This window comes from Coloeus monedula, assembly GCF_965178545.1.
Source record: "Coloeus monedula genome assembly, chromosome: 5".
Lineage (NCBI taxonomy): Eukaryota > Metazoa > Chordata > Aves > Passeriformes > Corvidae > Coloeus > Coloeus monedula.
This window is the reverse complement of record NC_138785.1, coordinates 22377017-22399426: the sequence shown is the minus strand read 5'-3', so window position 1 is coordinate 22399426 and position 22410 is coordinate 22377017. Positions and strand designations below refer to the sequence as shown.

The 22410-nt window shown below is 43.4% G+C and overlaps 1 protein-coding gene across 2 annotated transcripts in view; it reads right to left on the bottom strand.

Annotated features, from left to right (window-relative positions):
• Positions 1–10539: 10539 nt before the first annotated feature.
• Positions 10540–22410, bottom strand: part of GRID2 (glutamate ionotropic receptor delta type subunit 2) — a gene marked incomplete at both ends in the record, with an annotated part of 694960 nt that continues 683089 nt past the window's right edge. For both annotated transcript variants that reach the window (XM_082281726.1, XM_082281727.1), the window contains 2 exons: positions 10540–10962; positions 15077–15317. In XM_082281726.1, coding sequence (XP_082137852.1) covers positions 10540–10962; positions 15077–15317 — 664 coding nt within the window. The remainder of the gene's footprint in view (positions 10963–15076; positions 15318–22410) is intronic.

Below are 22410 nucleotides of genomic sequence, written 5' to 3'. Positions count from 1 at the left end.
CCATCCACAGAAACAATATATTTCCTTCAAATCACATCTGGTCACCTCCTCTTGCTCTCAAGTTCTCTTGCACAAGAGCCCAGGAAGTGTAACTACTCCAACTTTGCTGGGACTAGATTTATTATTTTTAACTGATCACCTCAGCATTCCCTTTTTCACTGTCACTTTAGCCCCTGCACAAAGTACAGTTACAAAGGTTTGCTCTGGGAAAACATTCTAGTCATAGGCTTGGTGTATAAATGAAAAATTTAGCTTGCAGGCTCTCTGTGGCATAGTAGTAACACAAAAGTGAACAAGTGAGAGAAAAAATAACATTTGACATGTAAGCAAGAGAAAAAAAGAAAAAAAATCAACATTTGAAACAATCTGCCTTGCCTCTCAACAGCAGCATTACTTGAGCAGTAACGTGTGAGTGTAGGGGGCTGCTTCAGTTGTACTGGGCCTTCAGTCTGCTGTTCTCACATCCATCACCCACAAAGCTCTGGGCAATCAGGCAGCCCAGTCCCCGAAGGAGGTTTCTTAGCTGTGGAAAAGCCAGCCTGGAATCTGAACCTTTGCAGGTCTCCTGAGGAGGGAACGTCTCTAAAATGTAAAGAGTAAATATTTACAGTCACAGAAGCCAAAACAATGTGGAGAACAGTGGTTCCTCTAAGGGGAGAAAATCAAGTGAATGGACCCAGTCTGGTGCTGATCAGCAGTTCACATCAATCCCCGAGAGCAGAGTATTTCCCCAAGAAACCCTTGTCAGCCAAGAAAAAGTAGTACCTTGCCATTCATTGGAAATCCTCTCATTTAATCCCTGACAGCAAAGAACACAGGGCTTCTAGGAACAATCCATTTCCAACACAACACAGCACAAACAGAGCTTTCAGGAACTACCCCTGTGAAAGGCTGTGAAAAGAAACCTTTCTGAAGACATCTTCAGCTGGTTCACTACCTTGTAAATTCGGATGTCTTAAGAATTTCTACCTGTTAAAGAAGTAGAACCATTTTTATTTCATTCCCTTCATGGGGTTAAGAAAGAAAGAAATACACAAAAATTAAGCATTAAAGAGGATTAAACTTTAGGGACACCTCAAAATTCTGAGCCATGCAAAGAAAATGAGAAAACTCTTCCCAGTCTATTAGACATCAGACAGCTTCAGCAGAGCATTGTTTGCAGTGCCTGTGACAGTGTCCTCATTGGTTTTGTTCAAGCAGCAATGCTCAGCTGCAGTCCTGTAGCTCTTGGGAAGCAGCTCTCCTGTGGCAGTAGGCTTGCAAAACCCTGACTGCATCAAGACCTCTGGTACACCCCTGAGTTGCAGAGCGGATTGGTCTGGAGAGGGAGAGAGACTTGTAATTATTTCTATTCTTCAGGCATGCAGGATGATTTGACCTCCATAAAAGTTTTAGAAATTCCCAAAGGGTGAAACCTAGTGCTCATCTGCAATGAGCAAAAGCTCTCTTGAGGCAGAAGTTTAGGCTAGACACAGCTGATGGCCTGCTGAGGCCAGGCGCTTGAGAGCTTTCATCAGGAACCCACAGTCTGCAGAGGCCCGAGTGTATGGCCCTCATGTGACAGGGGCCACAGATGAGCTCAGTGAGAGCCCAAGTGGCTCAGCTTTGGAGGGAGCTATGGCAGGAGGAACCAGCATCTCACCCTGCCAGGTTCATGCGGCAGAAAACCCCACCTCTTGCTTCAGCACAGGTGTTGTATCCACGCTAGGAGGAGTTCTCTCTGCCACAGGCCTCTGTGCCTTCACACCCCTGTGAGAGCACGAGGTAACGTCCATGGGAAGGCAGCACGCAGGCAATGTCCAGCCGAAGCTGCTGAACAAAACCCTGGTGTCCCCACGGGTCCTTGAGTGCCCTGCACAGCCGCCTGGGATGGACACGAGGGCATTTCTCTCCTACCTCTCCCAGCGAGTCGGGTGCCCCCAGCTCGGGGCTCCTGCTCTGCTGGTGTTCGATGAGCACCGCTAGCCAGCCGGGCTGGCCGAGCCCACACCACGCCACTGAAGGTGCCCCCAAAAGCCTCGCCCTGGTGACACGGCGGCGAGGCCACCACCCGGTCCCCTCGGGTGGGGTGTGCGCCCCGGTGCTGCCCCGCTGCCGGCAGCAGGTTGAATATTGTAGGTGTGGGCGATTAAAGTGTCGCCGGCACAATGGCGGTCTGTGTCCCATTCGCCACGCCCGGGCTCCTCTTTGGAAAGCGCACACAAGAGGTGACACGGCGCTGGCCCCCGCCATTATCCCGGCGGCATAGCGGCGCGGCCCGCCCCGTTTCCCGGGAAATGGCGCTCCCCCGGCCGCCGCGTGACCACCGCGGCCGCGCACGGCTCCGCGCTCCCCCCTCCGCTGCCCCGGAACGCCGGCCCCGGCGGAGGGGGGATGGCGAGCGCTTGGCGGGGGGGAGCCGCAAGGCTACTGCCGGCGCCCCCGGGGCACTTTTCGGGGACAAGAGCCCCCCGCCTCGGGCCGCCCCCGGGCGCCCTCCCCGTCGAGGCACCGGCAGCACGGAGCGCGGCCCGGGCAGGGCCGTGAGGGAGCCGGAGGCGGTGCCGCAGCGCCACCACCCGGGCGGCGCCGGGCAGGGCCGGGCCGGGCCCGCCGCTAAACCCGCCCGGTACCGCCGCTCCTGCCCTTCGGCTCTTCTAACCCGTGACAACAGTGCTCTTCTCCCCCCAGCTTCCCTTTCCTTTCCTTTGCAAGTGCCCACCATTAACTCAGGAAGAAGCCTGTGGCAATGGATGGAGTTCTGCATGCAGACGCATCACACCTGCCAGTTTCTCACAGGGCTTCGCCCCTTGAAATAGAAACTCATGTCTCTGCTCCAAGTTAACTTCTATTTATGCACTGCAGCAAATTACTGTGTGCCGTGGATAATAACCCTCTGCCTGTAATGCCAATCCACTGGGTGTAAGTTTTGGAAAGAAACGCTGCTTCTATCTGTCAATACTTATGGAATAAATGCTGAGGAATATTTATGGATATGTTTTCCCTTTTCAAACAACTCATATAAGACACAGCAGACTTAATATACACGTGGATAGACCTACATCTGTCAGACGATGTAGAAAGTCTTAAAAAGTAAAGACCACAGTGTTATTTACTGAAGACAAAAATGTGTCTTTCAAAAGTCAGTTTTCCAGGTGTATCCCCTCTACTTCTACATATCTTTTATCTTGATGTAAGGAAAACAAAGTTCCCTGTGTCCCATATCAGCTCTACTTTCTGTATTGTATAGATAGGCTGACAGGATAACTTTTGAAGCATATAAAGGGGTTCACGGAATTCTGTTTTGTTGGTGGGCAGGAGGTAAGAAAGCTTCATCTGCAGTCTCCTAAACCTGGGGAGACATAAAACCAACCCAAGCAACAGCAGATATGATTCAGAAAGGTGGGTAAAAGTTAGAGCAAGACAAACCATTCCAGGGTTGCTTGAGCACTATTTCATAGAGTAGCACACTTTCCTGTTACACTGCATCAATTTCTTGCTGTGTTAGCCGTCATGCCGCAGAGACTATTCCTTAAAAATGTGTCAGATAGAAGGAGTAGCAAGTAACCACATTATTAGCTTTGTTCACAGTATTTGCTTTCTTTCTCCTGTTCCCCCGTGTGTAAGCAAAAGAATTAATTAGTAACAACATGGGTCAGCTGTGATTACTCTTAATGTGGTCCCCAGTGAATATTCATATCCAGGGAATATTCAAAACCAAACAAGACCTCCCCACTGTGTGTGTGAAGAAGCATGTCCCTGGCCAGTGGGGGAGAAAGGCAAACTTACCAGCAGTGGCAGGGCTACAATACACTCACAGAGCTGCCTGCTCCTCCTTCTTTTTTCTTCTGGCATTTAACAGGGACATGATCTAGACTGGCAGAGTGCAGCAAATGTAGCACAAACAACCCACAAAAAAGTGGTTTTTTCTTAATTTTTCCAACTGTGCTTTTCAATTTTTAGCAGTTGTATAATATTTACCACCTTCACACTCCCAGGAAAAATGCTTGCACAAGGATCTTCTGGCTGCTTCTGACTGTGCTGAGTGGGAAAAGAGGGTCTCTCTGCAATCAAGGGGAGTGACACCTGTGAGTCTTTCTTCGAGTGGCAACAAAAATTAGATTCATGTGGAGCATTTTCCTATACATAGAAGGAGGGTATGATGTTTCCATCCCGGTTGTGGGGAACTGGGATACTGCACCCTGTGTAGCAAAGCTGCAGCCCCACAAGGAGGGAAAAGTCAGGCAAAGCTCAGCTGACCTACTGGGCAACCAAGTGTGAACCCTCAAATTATATGTGTGTGTGTGTCTTGTGAGATCTTTGCTGTGAAATAAATCCCTGTTTCCTTTCTCCTCCCTTTCTCCATAGCCTACCAGGGCCCTGGTGCTGGGGTCCCAACGGATGTGGAGGTGGCACACGAACAGCTGAAGCAGGGAGAGCAGTGGCAGAGAGCCCAGCACTGAGCCCTCACCTGGGGGGCTGTAACACGAGGCACCTGTGGGACTGTGAAAGCAAACCTGCCTGCTACACCTTGGCAGAGGCTGTACCTGAGCTCTGTGGTGGGCTGACCCTGGCTGGGTGCCAGGTGCCCACTGAAGCTGCTCCATCACTCCGCTTCCACAGCTGGACAGGGGAGAGCAAACATAATGAAAGGCTCAGAGGTTGGGATAAGGACAGGGAAAATCACTCACCCATTACCATTGTTGGCAAAACAGACTTGACTCAGGGGAAGATAAATATGATTTATTACCAATTAGATTAAACTAGGGTAATGAGAAATAAGCCCAGATCTTAAAATGCTTTCCCTCCTCCCCTCCTTTATTCCTGGGCTTAACTTTACTCCTGATTTTCTCTACCTTCCTGCCCCTCAGTACCCCAGAGGGACCAGGAGTAGGGGCTGGGGGCAGCTCATCACACATTTTTTCTGCTACTCCTTCATCCTCAGCAGAGGGCTCCTTGCACTCTTCCCATACTTCAGTGTAGGGTCCCTCCCACAAGGGACAGTTCTTCATGAACTGGTCCCGCATGTGTCCCTTCCACGGTGTGCAGTCCCCCAGGAACAGACTGCTCCTGTGTGCGTGCCCCACAGTGTCACAAATCCTGCCAGCAAACCTGCTCCAGCATGGGCTCTTCTCTCCACGGCTCCTCTCTCCTGGCAGAACCTGCCAGGAGTCTGCTCCAGCATGTGCTTCCCACAGCATTCCTTTGGACATGCACCTGCTCTGCTGTGCTGTCCTCCACGGACTGCAGGTGCATCTCTGCTCCGCCTTGGACCTCCACGGGCTGCAGGGGAATCTGTACTCCGGTGCCTGGAGCACCTCCTCCCCCTCCTTCTGCACTGGCTGGGGCTCTGCAGGGCTGTTTCTCTCATGTATTCTCACCCTCTCTCCCAGTGGCAATTCCTCCTGGGCAGTAACGTTCCCCCATTATTAATTCTGTTTTCCCTGAGGCACTAACATCATCTAGTTGTCTTGGGGAGCTGGCTGGGGTCTCTCAGACATGGAGGAAACTTCTGGCAGCTTCTCACAGAAGCCATCCTTGCAGCCCCTCCACTGCCAAAATCTGGCCACACAAACCCCAAACAGCTCTCATTTACTTTACTGCCACACCAGCTGCTGCAGGGGCCAGGAGAGCAACCTAGGAAAGCACCTGCAGCTGGTGCTGGTTACTTCAGGAGCTGGATGATTGTCTCATGTACCCCCCAAACCTTTTATTAATTAATGGGTTCACCTTTTAATTCTTTATTTTCATTTGCAGGGTCAGTCTTATAACTGATGATATCTGGATTTGCAAATAAAGTTCTTGTTAACTTTTGTTTTGGGACAGTGAAGTGGTCTCTTATCCCATCTTGTGTTGGTGCATCACCCCCTTAGAACAAAGAATGGGACACAAGCATTTACTTTTTTTTAAGAAAGGGGAAAAATTATCTTGCACTGAAAGAAATATTGGCCTTATTAGTGCTGGTAGGAATAATTAGCTACAGAAGCACCGAGCTGTGATGTCATGGTGGAGGGGTGTTGTGTGCTTGCTGGGCTTCAGGTGGCTTTTTCCACTGGCATGGCAGTTACTGATCCCAGAAAGATTTGTTTTTTCCCCTTACAGCAGTGAACTGGTTCTGAGATGCTGAATTCTTCCTTCTGCCTCAAGTTTCCTATGTGACCTGGAGTACAGTAGTCAATGACTTGACAGTTCAGTTTTCCACCTGTAATGATTTTTTTTTTCTTCTGACATATCTTGCAGAAATAGATTCTGTAGTACACACAAAATATCACACCACTGTGACGAATGGGACTGGGGGGGACCACAGATTTTGTATGTCTCAACAGGTAGTAAATTTATTTTTATAACTACACCTCCTGCAAAGTATTTTCTTTCTAAATTATGTTCTTGGTTCCTGCAATTTTGGGGCATTGGTACAATTTTTATGTTTAGGATTTTGTTGAGCTATGAATCACTTCCCCTGCTCTGACTTTCTTTTGGAGGCCTCTATTTCTGACCTCATGAATAATGCCTTGGGTGAGACATGACAAGCTGATAGATTGTGATGATGTCTTCACAGTTGCCCACTGCTGTTGATGTGACACGTGGATACATGTTCATGTCCCAGTGTTTATCAAAAATTTTGTCTGTGGCTCAGATAAAGGGGGAGATACTTGGTTTTGACATTTATTTCAAAACAGCTCTGCAGAGTGAAGAGGAAGCATTAATTAGTACCGAGAGAAAAATGGTTAAAGCAGGGCTGTGTTGGTGTGATGCCTTTGCTGTTTTGGAGACTTTTTTCATTAGCTACAGCCACAAGCATGCACAAAGGAAGCTCATTTACTTTTTGTGTCATCACTTTGTGCAGAGTTGAGAAATTAAACTTTTGGGGGGCATTAACCTCTAGCAAGCTGCACTGACCCAGTGAGTGTTGGCAGAAAGGCAGCTTTATGTTCTCATCACTTCATAGCATCCTATGTAAGTAGGAAAGAAAGAGAAAAAGAGACTCTGAAAAATCTGATTTGTTTAGGGAAATGGTCCTAGCCCTTTTTTTTTGGTGAAGACAAGAGGGAAACAAAAGGGACTTTGGCACTGGTCATGCTGCAGCTGTGTCACTCAGGGCTGCAATCATTCACTTGGCTGGCTCAGCAAAACTATTTATCTCCAGGTATTTCACTGTTGGTCAATAGAAACATCTTACTAGGAGATTCTTTGAAATCAGATAAACATGTTTTCTTCCACTGTTCCCTTTTTGTTTGTAGCTGGTATCTCAAAAAGGTCCTATAACTGCAGATACCATGCAAACAACTCATCTTTATAAACAGCTGGCTTGTATCTCCAGTGGAGCTACTGCAGCAGAAACACTTGACAGTCCTTAACACTATTACTTCCCTGGAATTTGTTGTAAAGAAAGGGAAGTGTCACATAGGGTTCACCATGATGTAGCCCATTATAGAGAATACATATGTCATACCTGTAAAACTACCTGGCTCTAGAGAGGCGTGTCTGTGAGTGGGACAGGGACACAGTGCCTCTGTTTAGGTGAATGATCCCCTGAATGCCTGCTAAGCTTAACAGAAAATTGTAAGAGGTCAGAAATATTAAGTGAATAAAATACACTAAATGTAAAAAGCCAGCAGACAAATTTTGGATGCTGCAAGTTAAATTGTCATGGCTGATGTTATTGCAGTACCTTCTGCACAGCTTGCTAGGTTATTAATTAATAACAAGGTTATTAAGTTTAAAATGTTATTGAAACTTAAAAATTGAGAAAGCCATCATGTATGAAATATGGGCTACCTCCTCTCACACGAAAAGTTTTGTTTTAGGCAGTGTATGTCCAGTATCAGGGAAAATTAACCTCCGTGCAAATAAAGATGTCAAAGTGTGATTCTATAAAAATAAAGGCCGTGCTCCAAGAATATTCCTACATTATATTAAAACAGATGAAAGTGGGATGCAGTATTTCTAAAAATCATGTCCCATACATGTCAGTGCTAAGGAACTCTAAACTCATCCTCCAAAATGCTGCTCGTAAATGCTCTCTGAAATCTAAGCCTTAGATTTCTAAGTCACTGATAAACATGGTAAACACTGGTCTTTTCCAAAGATGCTGTTCACTGAGCTGAGTCAGAGCAGCTTGAGGAGCTCATGCCATCTCCATGGGCTAAAACCCTCCAGTAGCAGTGCAGCAAAACCATGAGTACATTACCTTGTCATAGGCTGAAAATCCCCCTGCACTCAGCAATTGAACAGGAGGAAACGCAAGTTTAGAAAACAATTTTATTAGACAAATTATTTAGACAAATTATACACAGAAAGCTCTGCCACTTGTAACTGAGGCCTCCAAAAAGTGTTTTGTGTATCTGTATAATAGGCAACACATCAAAATAGGCCTATTTTAAATATTGTACATGGTTAACAGGTTTTTTAATAGCTAAAATCACTGCAACATCTGGTATGTCCCTATGAAGCTTGTTGGAAAGAAATTTTCTTTTTTTTTTTTTTTTTTCTTTTTTCTTTTTTTTTTCTTTTACTCAGAAGTGTGGATGAGTTCATGAATGTTACAAGGGGGAAGCAAGTTGTGCATGCTTTTAGACACTTGCTACCCTGGAAACAAAATGGCCTTTTGCACGATAAGAATTCGTTCTGCCTTACACAGTAGACAATATTTGAAGATTTAGTACAAAAAACAGTGACAGTACAAGATGCTCCCCCAGAACAGAATTAGCATCAAAATAGAATAGATCTGAAGAATATACCTTTTATTTTATCCTAAAGCAAATCACATATGCTGATTCCTATTAATCTTAGCCAAAGAATGAGTTAGATTAAAGTAAGTGTATGGCTGCATTAAAAAGAAAACCAAACCAAAAAACTCACAGGATAAACTGCTTGCTTTCTACTTAACCGCATTTTTAGTTTAAGGATTACAAATTGAAAGCTCTTCCTATGTTTCTAACAGGTAACGGTGTTACTTGAAAAAGCTGGTGCCAAAGTGGGCACTGGTTTTGCTCTCACTGCTGTTCTTTATCTTGCTCTATACAGTTGGCACTAATGTAAAAAATACATAGCTCCTCTAAATCTAATTTAACATAGAAAGGATTAAACTGAGTGCCTGTTCATACTTTTTCCCCTTAGACCAATACGTGATTATAATTAAGGCCACATCTGTGTGTCTTGAGGGCTTTTTTATTTTCTCTGTTAACACCATTATTTTATTGATCAACTGTACTGACTTGGAAAAGGATTTATTGATCTTTGATCCATGTTTAACTGCTCTAGAGCTATATTAGCTGTTCATGAACATGGTATACCTAAGAGACAGTTCCATTTGTCTAATTAATTAAAAGGAAAATTATCAAGATTAGCCTTATAGAATGCTCAAAAGCCAATGCAAAACCTAACCAAAGGAGTTACATCTAGGTACAAATGTTTAATTGCCCTGGATGCTCTAATAGAAAAGTATAAAATACGCTCTGTTGGCAAACGATGCAAGTTAGAATAACATTAAAGCAACCTGTCTTTTCTAAATGAAAAGACACCCTGCACTGTACATCTCTCCTGTATACAACACATTTTTACTAAAGCTTTATTAAATGAATTGCAATAGCAACGGCTGTCATTTTATAGCTATATATACATGTATATATATATACACATACCTGTGCGTATATATGTATATATATATATGTATGAGATACTAATTTATTTAACACAACAGAGGCTTCTGCCATATGATACAGTTTACTGTACATAAGAAAAACTTTTAACACTGTACAATCACATAAAGGTCATATGCACTGTTGCAGTGCAAAAGTAGATTTAACTGTAGTCTTTACTGGCATAGTAATGGCTTTTTGTAATCCTACAAAATTGCATTCTTATATTATGGGGCCTGAATGATCTTTGTACTTCATTTGTTTTGCTTTTTTTTTTTTTTTAATGTTTTTTGTCTTTTTGCCTTTTTTTTTTTTAATTTTCCATTTCTTAAACTGCAGGGTTTGCCTTTGGTCCACAGTTAAAAGGACACACAGCAGTGGAGCGCTGACTGGATGCAGCAGAGTACATGAAAAATACTTAAGTTATTGCAATTATAGTAAAAAAAGGCGGTGGGGGAGGAGGAGCGAATGCCCTTCTGTAAAGTAATCCTCAGGGTTTTCCTATGCATGAATCACTGCTTGTTTCCTATATTTAAAGTATATGAAAAGCTTGAAGTAACCAAAACCTAACGTGGTGATAAACTGAAGAATAAGTGATTCAAGTAGTACAGAGAATAAGGGGAGGCAGAAGAGACTGGACTGAGAAAGCAGAGAAGAGGAGGAGGAAGAGTTGCTACTAATAATTCTGATTCTTAAATAAAATAAAGAAAAAACCCCAAAAACAACCCCTGAACAGAAAATAACCCCCAAACAAAAAAAAAAAAAAAAAGAAAAAACCCCCAAACCTAAACCACAACCCTCAAAACCAAAAAATAAGGTAAAGAAGAAAGGTTACATCCATGTTAGTCCCACAATATTACAGCTGCTCCTTGCAAAGGGAGTCCTAAATAAGAAACAGTGAAGAAACTTGTTCTGATGCTCAGATGGAGGTGCCTCGGTCTGGATCACTACCGATATTCAGGCCCAGGGTAGGAGTTGGTTGGTAAGGGATGGATGACATTGTTTTGATGGGGCTTCTGAAAAAGCCCCCGTTGGGTGCCCTGTGCCTGAAAGGGCCAGTTCGGTGCTCGGGCACACTGCCGAAGGAGAATCCCGAGGCGGCTTTAGCAGACAGCGTGCGGCTCAGAGTCTGGATCTGCTCTGGTATGAAGGTGGTTGTGGTGATGTGAGTGTTCCTGAAGTCACTGATTTGCTCCAGTGCCTGACGTGTGGGTAAAGTGTCAATGTCCAGCGGGGTCAAGTCAATCGATGAGGTGGAGAACTGTTTATGGGGACTGTCGTCGTCTGTGCAGAGGCTGTTCACGCGCCTGTGGAGGTGCTCCAGGTCGATCTCCTTGTCATCCTGGGGAATGAGAAAAACAAGAGGCACCACTCACCATCGCCATTTGTGCTGGGCTGAAGTTTCACAGGGTGATCAGCACTGCTCGGGGAGCACAAGGCACAATTAACTAGAGCTGGCTCTTGGCTGATGGTGTCCTGAATGTCACCAGTGAACTCCCCCACCGCCTGAAGCCAGGTGGGAGAAGCCAAACCGAGGCAGACCCTTACACCACAGCTACCTTCAAACCCTGGATCCAAACAACAAAACTCAAAGCACCACTGGTAGATTTTCAGGAAAAGCCAAGCTCGGAGCTAGGTGGGTTAGACTAGCAACAGCTGAATAAAAGCAAACTGGATGATCTCAAATGCCTGGAATGATGCCAGTTCTTCAACTCCGCAAAGAGAACTAAATTTGGATGTCAACATGGGAGGCTCTGAGGGATCAGGTTGCCATCTTTGTCATCCTCTCAGGGTTTAAGGAAGGGCTAGAAACATCTCAGGTTCCTTTTTTGCCTTTATAATGTAAATTGTAGCATAGAAAAGCTGAACATACAGAGAAAAAACCCCAAGCACTGGTGACTCATTGACATCGCACAAAAAGGAGTACACCAGGCAATTTTAAATTACAATGCCGACGGAGGGATTAATTATCTCCTTACCTACAAAGAAGCAATTCCATCTATTCTGATGGAATTATACTTTTGTGGGTGAGAAGAGAAGGCAGCCTGATGTATTTATTATAATATAGCATAGCTCCTCTTACCTCTGTCCCTTTTCCTTCTTAAATCTCTCTTCCCAGAGAACTCAATTAAACAGGTTTGTTTGTTATAATTGAGAATTTAAATGCACAGAAGTTAAAAAAGAGGAGAAATCCTAGGTGACCCAATAAATCACCTGTATTGAAAATACATATTTCTGCTGAACTGCAAAGCTTAATTCAAAGCAGCATTAAGTACACACGTACAGGGGTATTCCCTCAGTCTAAGTAGTGCAGCTCATTCAGAACAAAAATCAATTTCAACTAACCTTAAAATTTACCTTAATCTCTGTGAAATTTACTAGCTCTTCCAGGCCACTAGAAATATCTCACACTCTAGGACCTCACAGAGGATAATTAGGCAGCCGATAGATGTGCACTGATGACTTCCAGCCTTGATTACTGAAATTCATTGACTGGCTTGATCCAGAGCTCCCTGAATCAATGGCAAAACTCCTAGTATACCAAATGGGCTTGAGATCCCTCCTTTCTCTAGGAATGAAGTCAAGCACTCATTCCTAAAAAGTCCACATCTAGAACAAACTGCAGGAGTTCACCTACTTAGCAAAATGGATCACTGAACATTTGCGCTGGCACCATGCCGAACACAGAGCCCGACTGGAAGGAGACTGAGAGGTCAGCTCCCCTCCAGGACTGCACCCTCTGAGGGCAGGGACAGGCAGGCAAACCAGGGGAAAAGGGGAAGGGAACAGGGCATCAGGGATCTCCCAGGGACTGGATGATCACTGACCACAAGGGCTTTGGTTTGAGCTCATCATGGGAAGGAAAAAATGCAGTGCTCATTTCTCGGACTTAGCTTTCTGTCTATCATTTATTCACAAGTGGACATAGACATGGATGCACATAACAACCACACAGGTGACATCAAATCCAAACGCATTCACCAAACGCTCTCTCCTAAAAAATTTGGAGCTGCATATGGATGCAGGAGAACTCGGGCCACATCAGAAGCTAAAGAAATATACAGAGGCTCCATTAGTGTGTGCAAGTCATGACTATGTCTCTCAGGGACAGTCCTAAATATTTTTCCTTTTTCGTGTATTTTTTTTCCTGGTTTTGTTTTTGTTTGTTTGTTTTTAATGTTGAAAAAAACAAACATACAAACACTTTGTAATTTAAAATGCCAGTCGGGAAAAGATTGGAATTACATAGTTTCTGAGCCTCTAAGAGTTACTCAAAATATATAAAATAGTCCTCTTTCTTTTACAGAGATGCATTTGGGGCTAGGGTCAGACCAGTGAAAATATATAAGCGGTGATAATCTCCCATGCTTAGCCCACAACCCAATCTCCACCCAATCGATACACCAAAATGAGACCCACTCACAGTAAGATTGTGCATATCTCCATAATATGATCTTTCCTCTTCTCTCTTGTGTGATCAGTAGTGAAATATTCAGCAGTTTTCACATTTAAATTATCATCAGGCTTCAGAGTCAACATCCCATTGAGATTACTGGGGCGGTTCATACTTCTCTCAGAGCTACTGTTTAAGGCTGTCTGCAGACTCAGGCAGACATCAGTGAATGGGTTACTTCTGGCACGCGACCGAAATGTTATCTTCGCAACCATTAGACAATTTGTTTCAGTATAAATGCTTGCATTCTGGAGCACAAGATGGCAGCCACCAGGAAAAAGGGTTGGCTTGCTGACCACAAACTGGCCCAATCTGACCCCCGATTCTGGACTAGTGGCCTGGAAGAGCCAATGGATTTCATGGAAGCTAAAATGAATTTTAAGAAAGTTAGTTAAGATGTATTTCTTTGCCGAATGACCCCCATATCCAGGATAATGGCGACATTCAGCACATACGTCCACGTTAAACTCAGTTTTGAGCCAAGCTTTTCAATTTAACGTTGAGATGAGCATTTAAATGCTAAGCTAATGACCATATAATAAAGATCAAGGAGGCCAAATTATACCATTTGTGGAAAGTACACACTTGAATTTCTCAGCATTTGAAAGTTGAAATAGAAAATTTTATACTTGCGTAAAATATCTGTGTTGGCATTTTTTTCTTTTCCTTTGTCATTGATTTTCATGTTTTGCACCAGATAAATATAAAGTATGAAGTTCTGAAAGTTTGGGTAAACAACAATCCAGTAAATTTTAGCGTTTTAAAATAATTTACCAGGTGAAACTCTATGGTTTCCGTTCCTGAGAAACCCAATTTAAAGACTAGAGATTCCTTTTTTTTTTTCCTTTTAATAATGGTCCGGTCCAGATCTTGAACAAAAAAGAAAAAAAGAAAAAAAAAAAAAAAGCTTGGGAATTAAAACAGGCAAGAAAAGATTAAATGTATTTTAACATCAGTGCCAATGTTGTCTAATTAGGTGGTGTAATTAATCCTGCCTGATTAGACAGCATTAGATTAGCAGGAATAAACACAATGGAGAAACTGCAGAGAAGGCAAGACCACTGCACACAAATTAACAGCAATACCCCACAAGCTACACAGATGTGCCTAAGCTACACAGACAGAAAAGCTATATTTGATAGTGCTACATTAAAGCTCATATTAGGTTCAGCTTTGGGTGTTGCTTCCAAGGATATTTTAATAAATCGTTTTGTCCTTAATTTCGTTTTAGCATTTTGCAGACGTAAAAACTTAATTATGAACACAAGGAATTTGGTGCAAAGTTGCATAAGGCTCAGATGGCTGGTAGAGGGACAGGTAGATTACCACAGGAAGGAAAGCATTACACATGCAGGTGTAGAACCAAACTCATCTCAGGTGAAAAATAATATATTTCTCTGTGGCCTCTGTCCAAGATTTTCTGAAACAAGCCTGTAGCAGGTTTCAGAAATAAGTCTGGTCTGAACCTGAACAATCTAACGTAGTCTTGCTTCCCTGGACTTCAGATGAAGTAACAAGAACCAAAGTTCATGGAAGTCTCAAGGGCTTAATGTTTCTGAAAATGGGGACAAGCTTATTCAAGAAGCTAACTGCTGATTAAAGGGGTAAATTTTGCAAATGCATTTTGAGAGGCTCAGCCACTGAGCTTAGGGGATGTATTTTTCAAGAAGAAGCTAAGACACCTAGTGAGAATTAGCTGTCACTAAAGGGAACAATGAACTAAATATTGATGTATTAATAATGTACTATTCTACAAGTAACAGTTGTGTTTTACTCAGAATAGTTGCATATTTATACATCATCAATATACATTTATTTTCATTCAAGCTTTTCTAGAAAGAATAGCTAAAAAGTTTTTGAGGAACATCATCCACCTTAAAAAATCAGGAAGCTAAAGAAGTATCTCTGAATTTGATTCCCTTCCCTCTCTAGTGCTATAAAGTCAAAGCAGCAATCTTTAGGGTGCATGAAAATTCCCCAGGAGAAATGGAGGGTCTAATACCTCTTTTGATGGAACCCGGGAGCCTTTCCTTTTATTCCACCACGTTTCCAACATTGCAATGAAACAGGATAGGACAATCCCTGCAGCGAGGATGCAGAAAACACCTGCAAAACTTTTTATGTCCAGGGCACCTCCTTTCTGTTTGGTATCCACAGATGAGTAAAGATCACACTGACCGTTCTTCGGCCACCACTTATGCTTCAGTATGTCCATGTCGCCGTTCTGCTGCAGCTCCAAAATCCTTGGGGAGAGAGCACAGAGTCAGGGGTTACAACGGGCCTGAGAGTGTGAGGATGTAAATCTGACTGCCTGCAACCTTCCCACATGTCTCAGAAAGCCAGGCAGCAGATGAACCTGGACAGACTGATTTAGCCAGAAAAGAAAGCTTGATTATGGGCTTGCCTGTTAGACTGAGCATATGGATATCTATGTCACACTTCAGATACAGGAAAGCACACACAAGACTTTCTTTCCTTCTTTTAACTACCTCAGTGAAAATGCATTTCTTCATACACTGTATTTTCTCAATTGGCTTTTACTACAGTCTGTGTCAACTGACTTTCATAGTCCGTTAGATATTTGACAATATTTTGAATTCTAATCACTGGCGAAGAGACATGTCAATTAAAAAAATCAGAAGGAATGCACATTTCAGATCTACCACACGTTACACGTGGTGTTGCTATAAACTGATCTTTATCAGGTTACCTACTTTTGCTGCTTTGGAGAGAGAGCAAAGCCATCTTATTGCAATCAGTGATGATCTAAACTAGTCTTGCTTAATGTCAGAATGCAACCTGATGATAAGTGATTCCACAGGAAGGTTCCTTGCTGTGGAATTCACTTGTCCTTGGACCTACATACCCAACCTGCAGCCAAATATTGACTGGGCAGCTTTGCAAGGACAACATATTTAACTAGACTTCCTGTGGGATGAAATGTTTGAAAAATGAGAATTTTGTTTGGAAGAATATTTTCATATTTACTCCATTTAATTCTAAGGAGAATTTTTTTTTAAAAAAGCACCCAGAAATGACTATAGTAACATCTGGGTGCCTCCGAAATAAAAAATTCAATGATTTCAACCAAAAAAAGAATAAAACAAGGGAAATGTTTTCCTTCATGTAATAAATTTGTTTTTCATTTCAGTGTTGGAAGGCAAACAATTACTACTGCAATCATTTGACACAGCATGCAAAAAAATCCAAGTGCACACAAACCAGCAGAGGTCTGGGATGTTGCTACCAGAGAGACTGTACTGCACCAGAGGAGGAAGGAAAGCTGTCCCCCTGTCTCAGGGCTACCACAACAGCTCAGTGCAGTGCTCTGCATCAGCCTCGAAAGGGAGCTTGAATGCACCTGGGGATCACAGGGCAGCTGCTCCGTACAGAGGTTGCTCAGTCTCTGATGCTGCTTGAACAGGTAGTTGTGTCCATGAGGCCACTTAATCTGCTGTGGCACATCCTACTGACCATACACTTGTGCTGCGGTCTTGCCAGGAATGGGAGGCTTGACACAGCCACCAGTGGCTGAAATCCCTGCACGGATCTGGGGGGAGCTCTCACTTCCCACTTAGGCAGTATGTCTGGTGGCTGGGATCATGACCTGTTCAGAGGGGAACTGCTTGTTCATCCCTGTGCTGTCCCAAAGGGAACAGTGCCCTCCAGGAACAGATCACAGGTGATACACGTGTCCTTAGAGACACTGGAATCACCTTGTTCATGTAGCTTTGAGTTTGTAAGAAGTGGGACAAATTCTGTGCAGTGTCTGCTGACAGTGCATCGCTCAAGGTCCAGGCCTGGAGAAGGGTAGATAAGGTCAGAGTTGCCTGGACTATATTTTGACTTCTCCCAAACCCAGAGACAACTTAGGAAAACCTCATCCTGAAGCTTCCTGATGGTGCAGGGATATTTCAAGGATGGGAGGATTCTCTCTTTTGATGCATGAGACAGAATAGCTGTTATGAGCCACCCATGTTCAGAGAAGCTTTGGAGGGATGGGTACCATAGGCAGGATTGCTGCCATTGCTGCCTGCAGCTGCCTGTTGGGAGTGTGTAGAGAAGATCAGGTTAGACCCTCAGTGACAGAAGGAGATGCAACTGGGATAAACTGGAAGATAAGAAATTACAACCAGATAAGAGGAGAATGGGAGAGGTCAAACACTGGAACAGAGAATTTATGGCATCACCACCCTTGGTAAAATTCAAAGACCCACTGGGAAAGACCCAGAGCAAACTGACCTGCTCTAAACAAAGGACTGAATTGGAGACCAAATTACTCCTCTGCAACTGCAAACAGAGTCCATACACTACCCTCGGTCACGGCATGCAGTCCTTATGGAAAACTCACCATAATCCTGGTTCTCGCTGCCCCGGAATCCTGTACTAGGATTAAGGCGAGTATTTTGGCCCAAATATTCCATTCTGACAGGTTAGCAGGAGCAGACAGCCAGCATAAACAGAGCCCTTTTGTATAAGTTCTTGTGGAGTAATAGTCAATTAATTTTCAATACCTAATCCAAACATATGTGCTTTTATATTTAGGAATTACTGTACAGAACAACATCCATGGGGTTTACTTCTTCCAGCAGCGGCTGTAATCCCTGAGCAGGGCTATTTTCTCTCTTTTATTCAGTCAGGAATAGAATGAACCATCCAAATGATTGCTCTATTCTCATTAATTAAATGATTCTTCACTTGTCAGTATAATTCCTGATTATACAAGACATCTTTTTAACAAAAGGCATTTGCATAAAGACACTGAGCTTTGGCTTGTTCCTTAACGGAGATTTATTCCTAATTGTATTCTTGGTAATTATTGGCAATTTTCTTTATGGATGTAACATATAAGTTCAATTATTTAAAGGAAAACGTAAAAAAAAAGAAGTAGAAATTGGGGATAGTAATGGTATCATTACATGGGAAAGCTCAAGAAGTGGAAAGCTTATAATGAAGCCATGTAAAACTGCAGCTGCAAACAGAATTTAAGGGATAAAATACATATTGAGAGAAATGATAAGAGCACTGATATCTAACTATATTAATGTCACACAGGTAAAGAGGGACATCCTGCTTCTGTTAGGCTTTGGAAACACTTGATTCAGAATTCACCTGTTTGTGGAACCAAAATAATAGTTAACACACTAAGGAGATTTAACACTTCTAACCTGTTCCTAGTTATGAAACTTCCTATCTTTGCGGCTCATTTTCAGAGAAGAAAATTGCACTTTTATGAAAATTCCAGGAAAAACACAGGAGGAGGGTAGGTTCCTTGCAAGCAGGCGCGCCGCACACGGGCACTGCTATCCCTGCGTGCTGCAGGAGCCTCCCACACGATGGCACTCTTTCCACAAAAATACGTGGATTTGCCGCAGCTCCTGGCGGGTTCCCCGATATTCTAATCAGATGTACCTGTTGGGTGGCAGACACTACAATCAGTTTGTTATTTGATTTTCAAATTTAATAAATGACTAAAGCAATAACACATTAACTAAATGCTTCAAATGATAATGATGTTCTAATGCTGTAATTCCAGCAAGGGCATCTCCTTCTAAGTCTCAGTATTTTACAACTGAACTTTTTCCTGAATGGCCTTGGCTCTTTTGAACCTGCTTATTAGTACAGAGTCGTACTGCAAGCCATAAGCCAGTGGGAAGAGTGGTGGAAAGTAATAAGCAGGGTGCATGACTTCCTGATGTTTTGAAATACCATAGTCTTAAAAAGCTTACAAAAGGAGCCTATATATCGAAATAATCCGATTTGTCCAAAAAACTTGACCTTTAAAACTTGCTTATAGATAGAGTGCAGGTCTTAATATATTTTTCTTTAGCAAGCAAACTGCTAGAGTTACATTTTTCAAGGCAATGACGTAAATTTATTGAGCTGCACAAAAGAAAATATCTGTGTGCACTTTAACTGATTTGGCTCTGAATTCACAGTGCCAAGTGATGTCTCATGGATATAAAAACAGAAAACTAAGCTGCCTGTGGTTTCCAAATCTAACAGGGATGTGAACAAATCCTAATGAATCAATGGGAATAGGGCTGGATTCCACTTGATAACTACATACTTTGCTGCTGGCAGTGAGATGTAATTATTCCTCCAAAATACCCACAGATAAAACCCCCCAACTTAATACGATAGCAAGGTGTCACAAATGCTCCAAAACTGACCTCTGTGACAACATCTTTTTTGATCTAATTTTATTCTCAGCTATCAATAGTGAGCACGAGATACGAGAGATCATTTACAATGATACTGGAAATGCCAGTGCAGGTCCTGAGATGTCAAAGGTGACTGAATATCAGCTTCCTGCACCAGGAACATGTTGTCCAGAGGGATAACTTCCCCATTGGCACTGATAAGAAAAGGATGTGATGAGTGCTTGGCTCTAGTCAGCAGATCAGACTGCTGCAAGAGAGCAGATTTGTAGAACCCATGTAATGAATGCCCGCTGTCAAAGAGGGAAGAAAAAGTAAATAAATTAAAGAAAAATGCTATAGTTGTGTACCTTGGTGGGCTCTGCCTCGGAAGCCTGAGCCAAGGTCCCAGCCCTTGTGCTGGCTCCCAGGGGGCTCACATGGGTCGCCTTGGGAGCACTTGGTGCTTGCAGATGGGACCAGGCAGTGACAAGACCTCTGGTAACTTCTGCTAGCCAAAAGTCAAATTCCTCAGGCAGAATCTTCTTGCTGGAGCTTTTCTAACAAAAATCTGGTACAAAGTCTTTGCAGAACTTGGTTCTCCTCTTCAAGCAAGATACAAAACTAAGCTAATTTGTAAGCATCCTTCAATTATCGAAGTAGACAGGGACCCACAAGGAGAGTTTGTGGGTTTTTTATTTCAATGAAGCAACTGCCTAAATCCTTCCTATTCGCTGCACCAACTGGAGTGATGCCAGCTCCTATTGCATCTCCCTGAGCAAGCTTTAGGTTTTGGCAAAGCAGGGTCCTCTCTCGGCAGCAGAGCAGCTTTCACTGGTGCCACCTGGAAGGCTGGCTCAGGGCTGGTGCCAGAGAGGGATGGCTGCTGCCCAGCCTGGCTTGCTGCCTTGTGGGACAGACAGGGGGAAGGAAGAGGGCAATAAGAATGGAGACAGGCAAGCAGGAGACTCTTGAGGTCCTTTTCATCTCCTCTCCTGCCAGTGGTACCTCACTGCCTCATTGAGACCTGGTGAGTTTTCATATTTTACCCTCATCCTTGAGACCTTGTGGGAGACACACACTGGTGCTCAAAGCCTTGACTTTGATGCCCTAAATCATATTTAAAAGATTTATAGTACCACATTTCAGCCAAGAAAAGGACATGTGGGAAGGTGTAGGGCAGAAGTCATTGTCCTAGGATGAAAGAAAGAGGGGAGCAGTGCAAGTGCCTGCTCCTGGGTGAAGGAGGTGATGTTGGCAAAGCTTGCAAAATGAGCAAAGCAGCTGGAAGCAGAGATCATTGCTATAGCAGCCCTTCCTGCTACTACAGATCTTGATATCTGTGAGAATTTTTGGTTTTGAAGAGACTGTTTTCTGTTTTTCTGTGTGGATTTTTTTTAAAGCCAGCTTTTTAATGAGCTGCCAGTCATGGGCTCCATGAGAGGAAATTTTGTGTGCCAGCCAAATGCTGCCAGAATAGACGAAGCAGTGCTCCCTCTGCACCCATTCCCACCACTTAACCCAGCAAAAGAGTGCCCTTGGGTCCAGCTGCAAAGCCTGTTTTATGGCAGGGGCTCCAAGCAGATTTAAGCCCAACTAACTGGAGGCCCACGAGGGCAGGCAGGTGGTTGCCTTCTGATCTGCCCCTCAGCAGGGCTCAGCATCACACTGCTGTCAGTAGGAATTCAGTGCACAGAAACAAGGATAAGCATCTCGCCTTCCAGAGATAACAGAAGAAGCAGTAGTAAACCAGAGCTGCTGTTCAGCTTTAAGGATTTGCACATCAAACAATATTAAAAGAGAGAAAGCAGCTGACCTTCTGTCTTGTTCAGCAACAAACCATTACCTTCTAAAGATGCAGCACTCATCACTTGGATCCCACAAATTAGTATCACTTTGTTCAATTTAGAGAAATTCTTTTTACCTAAATCTGTTGAACTTACATGGACACTCCCTTTCAAATGCAGAAGGCTAACTTTAAATGAAATGGCATCTGCAGTAATAAGAAATGAGATATTAACTCTATTTATTACATGACTGGTGGAATTCGATAAGGACTGCTCTACGATAGTTTTGTCCAAGCTGAACAGCTTTGCTGAGTACATAATAACAATTCAGAAACCTACATGAAGATAAAAATCAAGTTATTAAAGATCTTCTGCTTACTTTTTATATAGAAAAATAGAAGCGAGTTTTAATGGCCTTTCACTGTGAAGAACCTTCCTGCTCAGGAGAAAGCGGTGATAAAAGTATTAGTACTTATTTATAAATCCCAAATGACAAGAGAACATCTACAGACAGTTGCATAAATATCATGAGTTCATTAAGCTCAGTGCTGTTATGGTAAACACCAAATTAATTCATTATGGTGAGTCACGGTACACCGCCAGCCTTATTAAAACAAAGAAATGTACTTTCAAGGTACATTGGTTCCTGTGCACTACCCAAATTCCAGCCCTCTTTTAGAAAATTACTTGAAAAATGACAGTTACTAGGCTTTATAAAATAATTCAGTACTTCATGGCCACATGAACATCCTGGACATAATTTTCCTCTTGCTTTCATTACCATAAGCCAAAAGCAAGAGCAGAGACAGCTCGTGAAGTCTGCAGAAGAACCGAGCAGACTTTGATGTGCTCCCTTCCACTGGGACAGCTCTGCACTCCCTGTCCTTGGTTTACTCTGGGAAATGTGCCTTTCTAACTGCCCGTGCTTCCAAAGTTGCCTCCAAGATCCACAGATCAGCTGTGGTGCATGGGACTGCCACAGAATGGAGACAGTACTCCTTCCTAAACTTACACTCTCTTCACACCGTCCCCTATGACAATGCCTGTGCAATGCTGAGGGCAGTCAAAAGTGATACTGGGGCTTTTTGAGCAGATTTTATGCTTACAGACATACAGCTCAAGGACTTGAGTTGCAGGTCCCAAGCAGCATGTAAGTAAATCAGGAGCTCCTCTCAGAATTGAAGTAGCTGATAATTTCACACAAAATCAGGAAACCCCAATGCACAAAGCCAGCAGGAGTTTCATCCTTAACTTTCACACAGCAGAACCCAACACAGAGCACACATGAGAGCCCCAACCCTTCTGGATAGGCTGTGACAAAAGTGGCATTTTTCTGAATCAGTACAGGATTAACCTTGATTAACCAAAAATGGAAGGCTTGGAAATTGCCCTCTCAGCCTGCTGTTAAG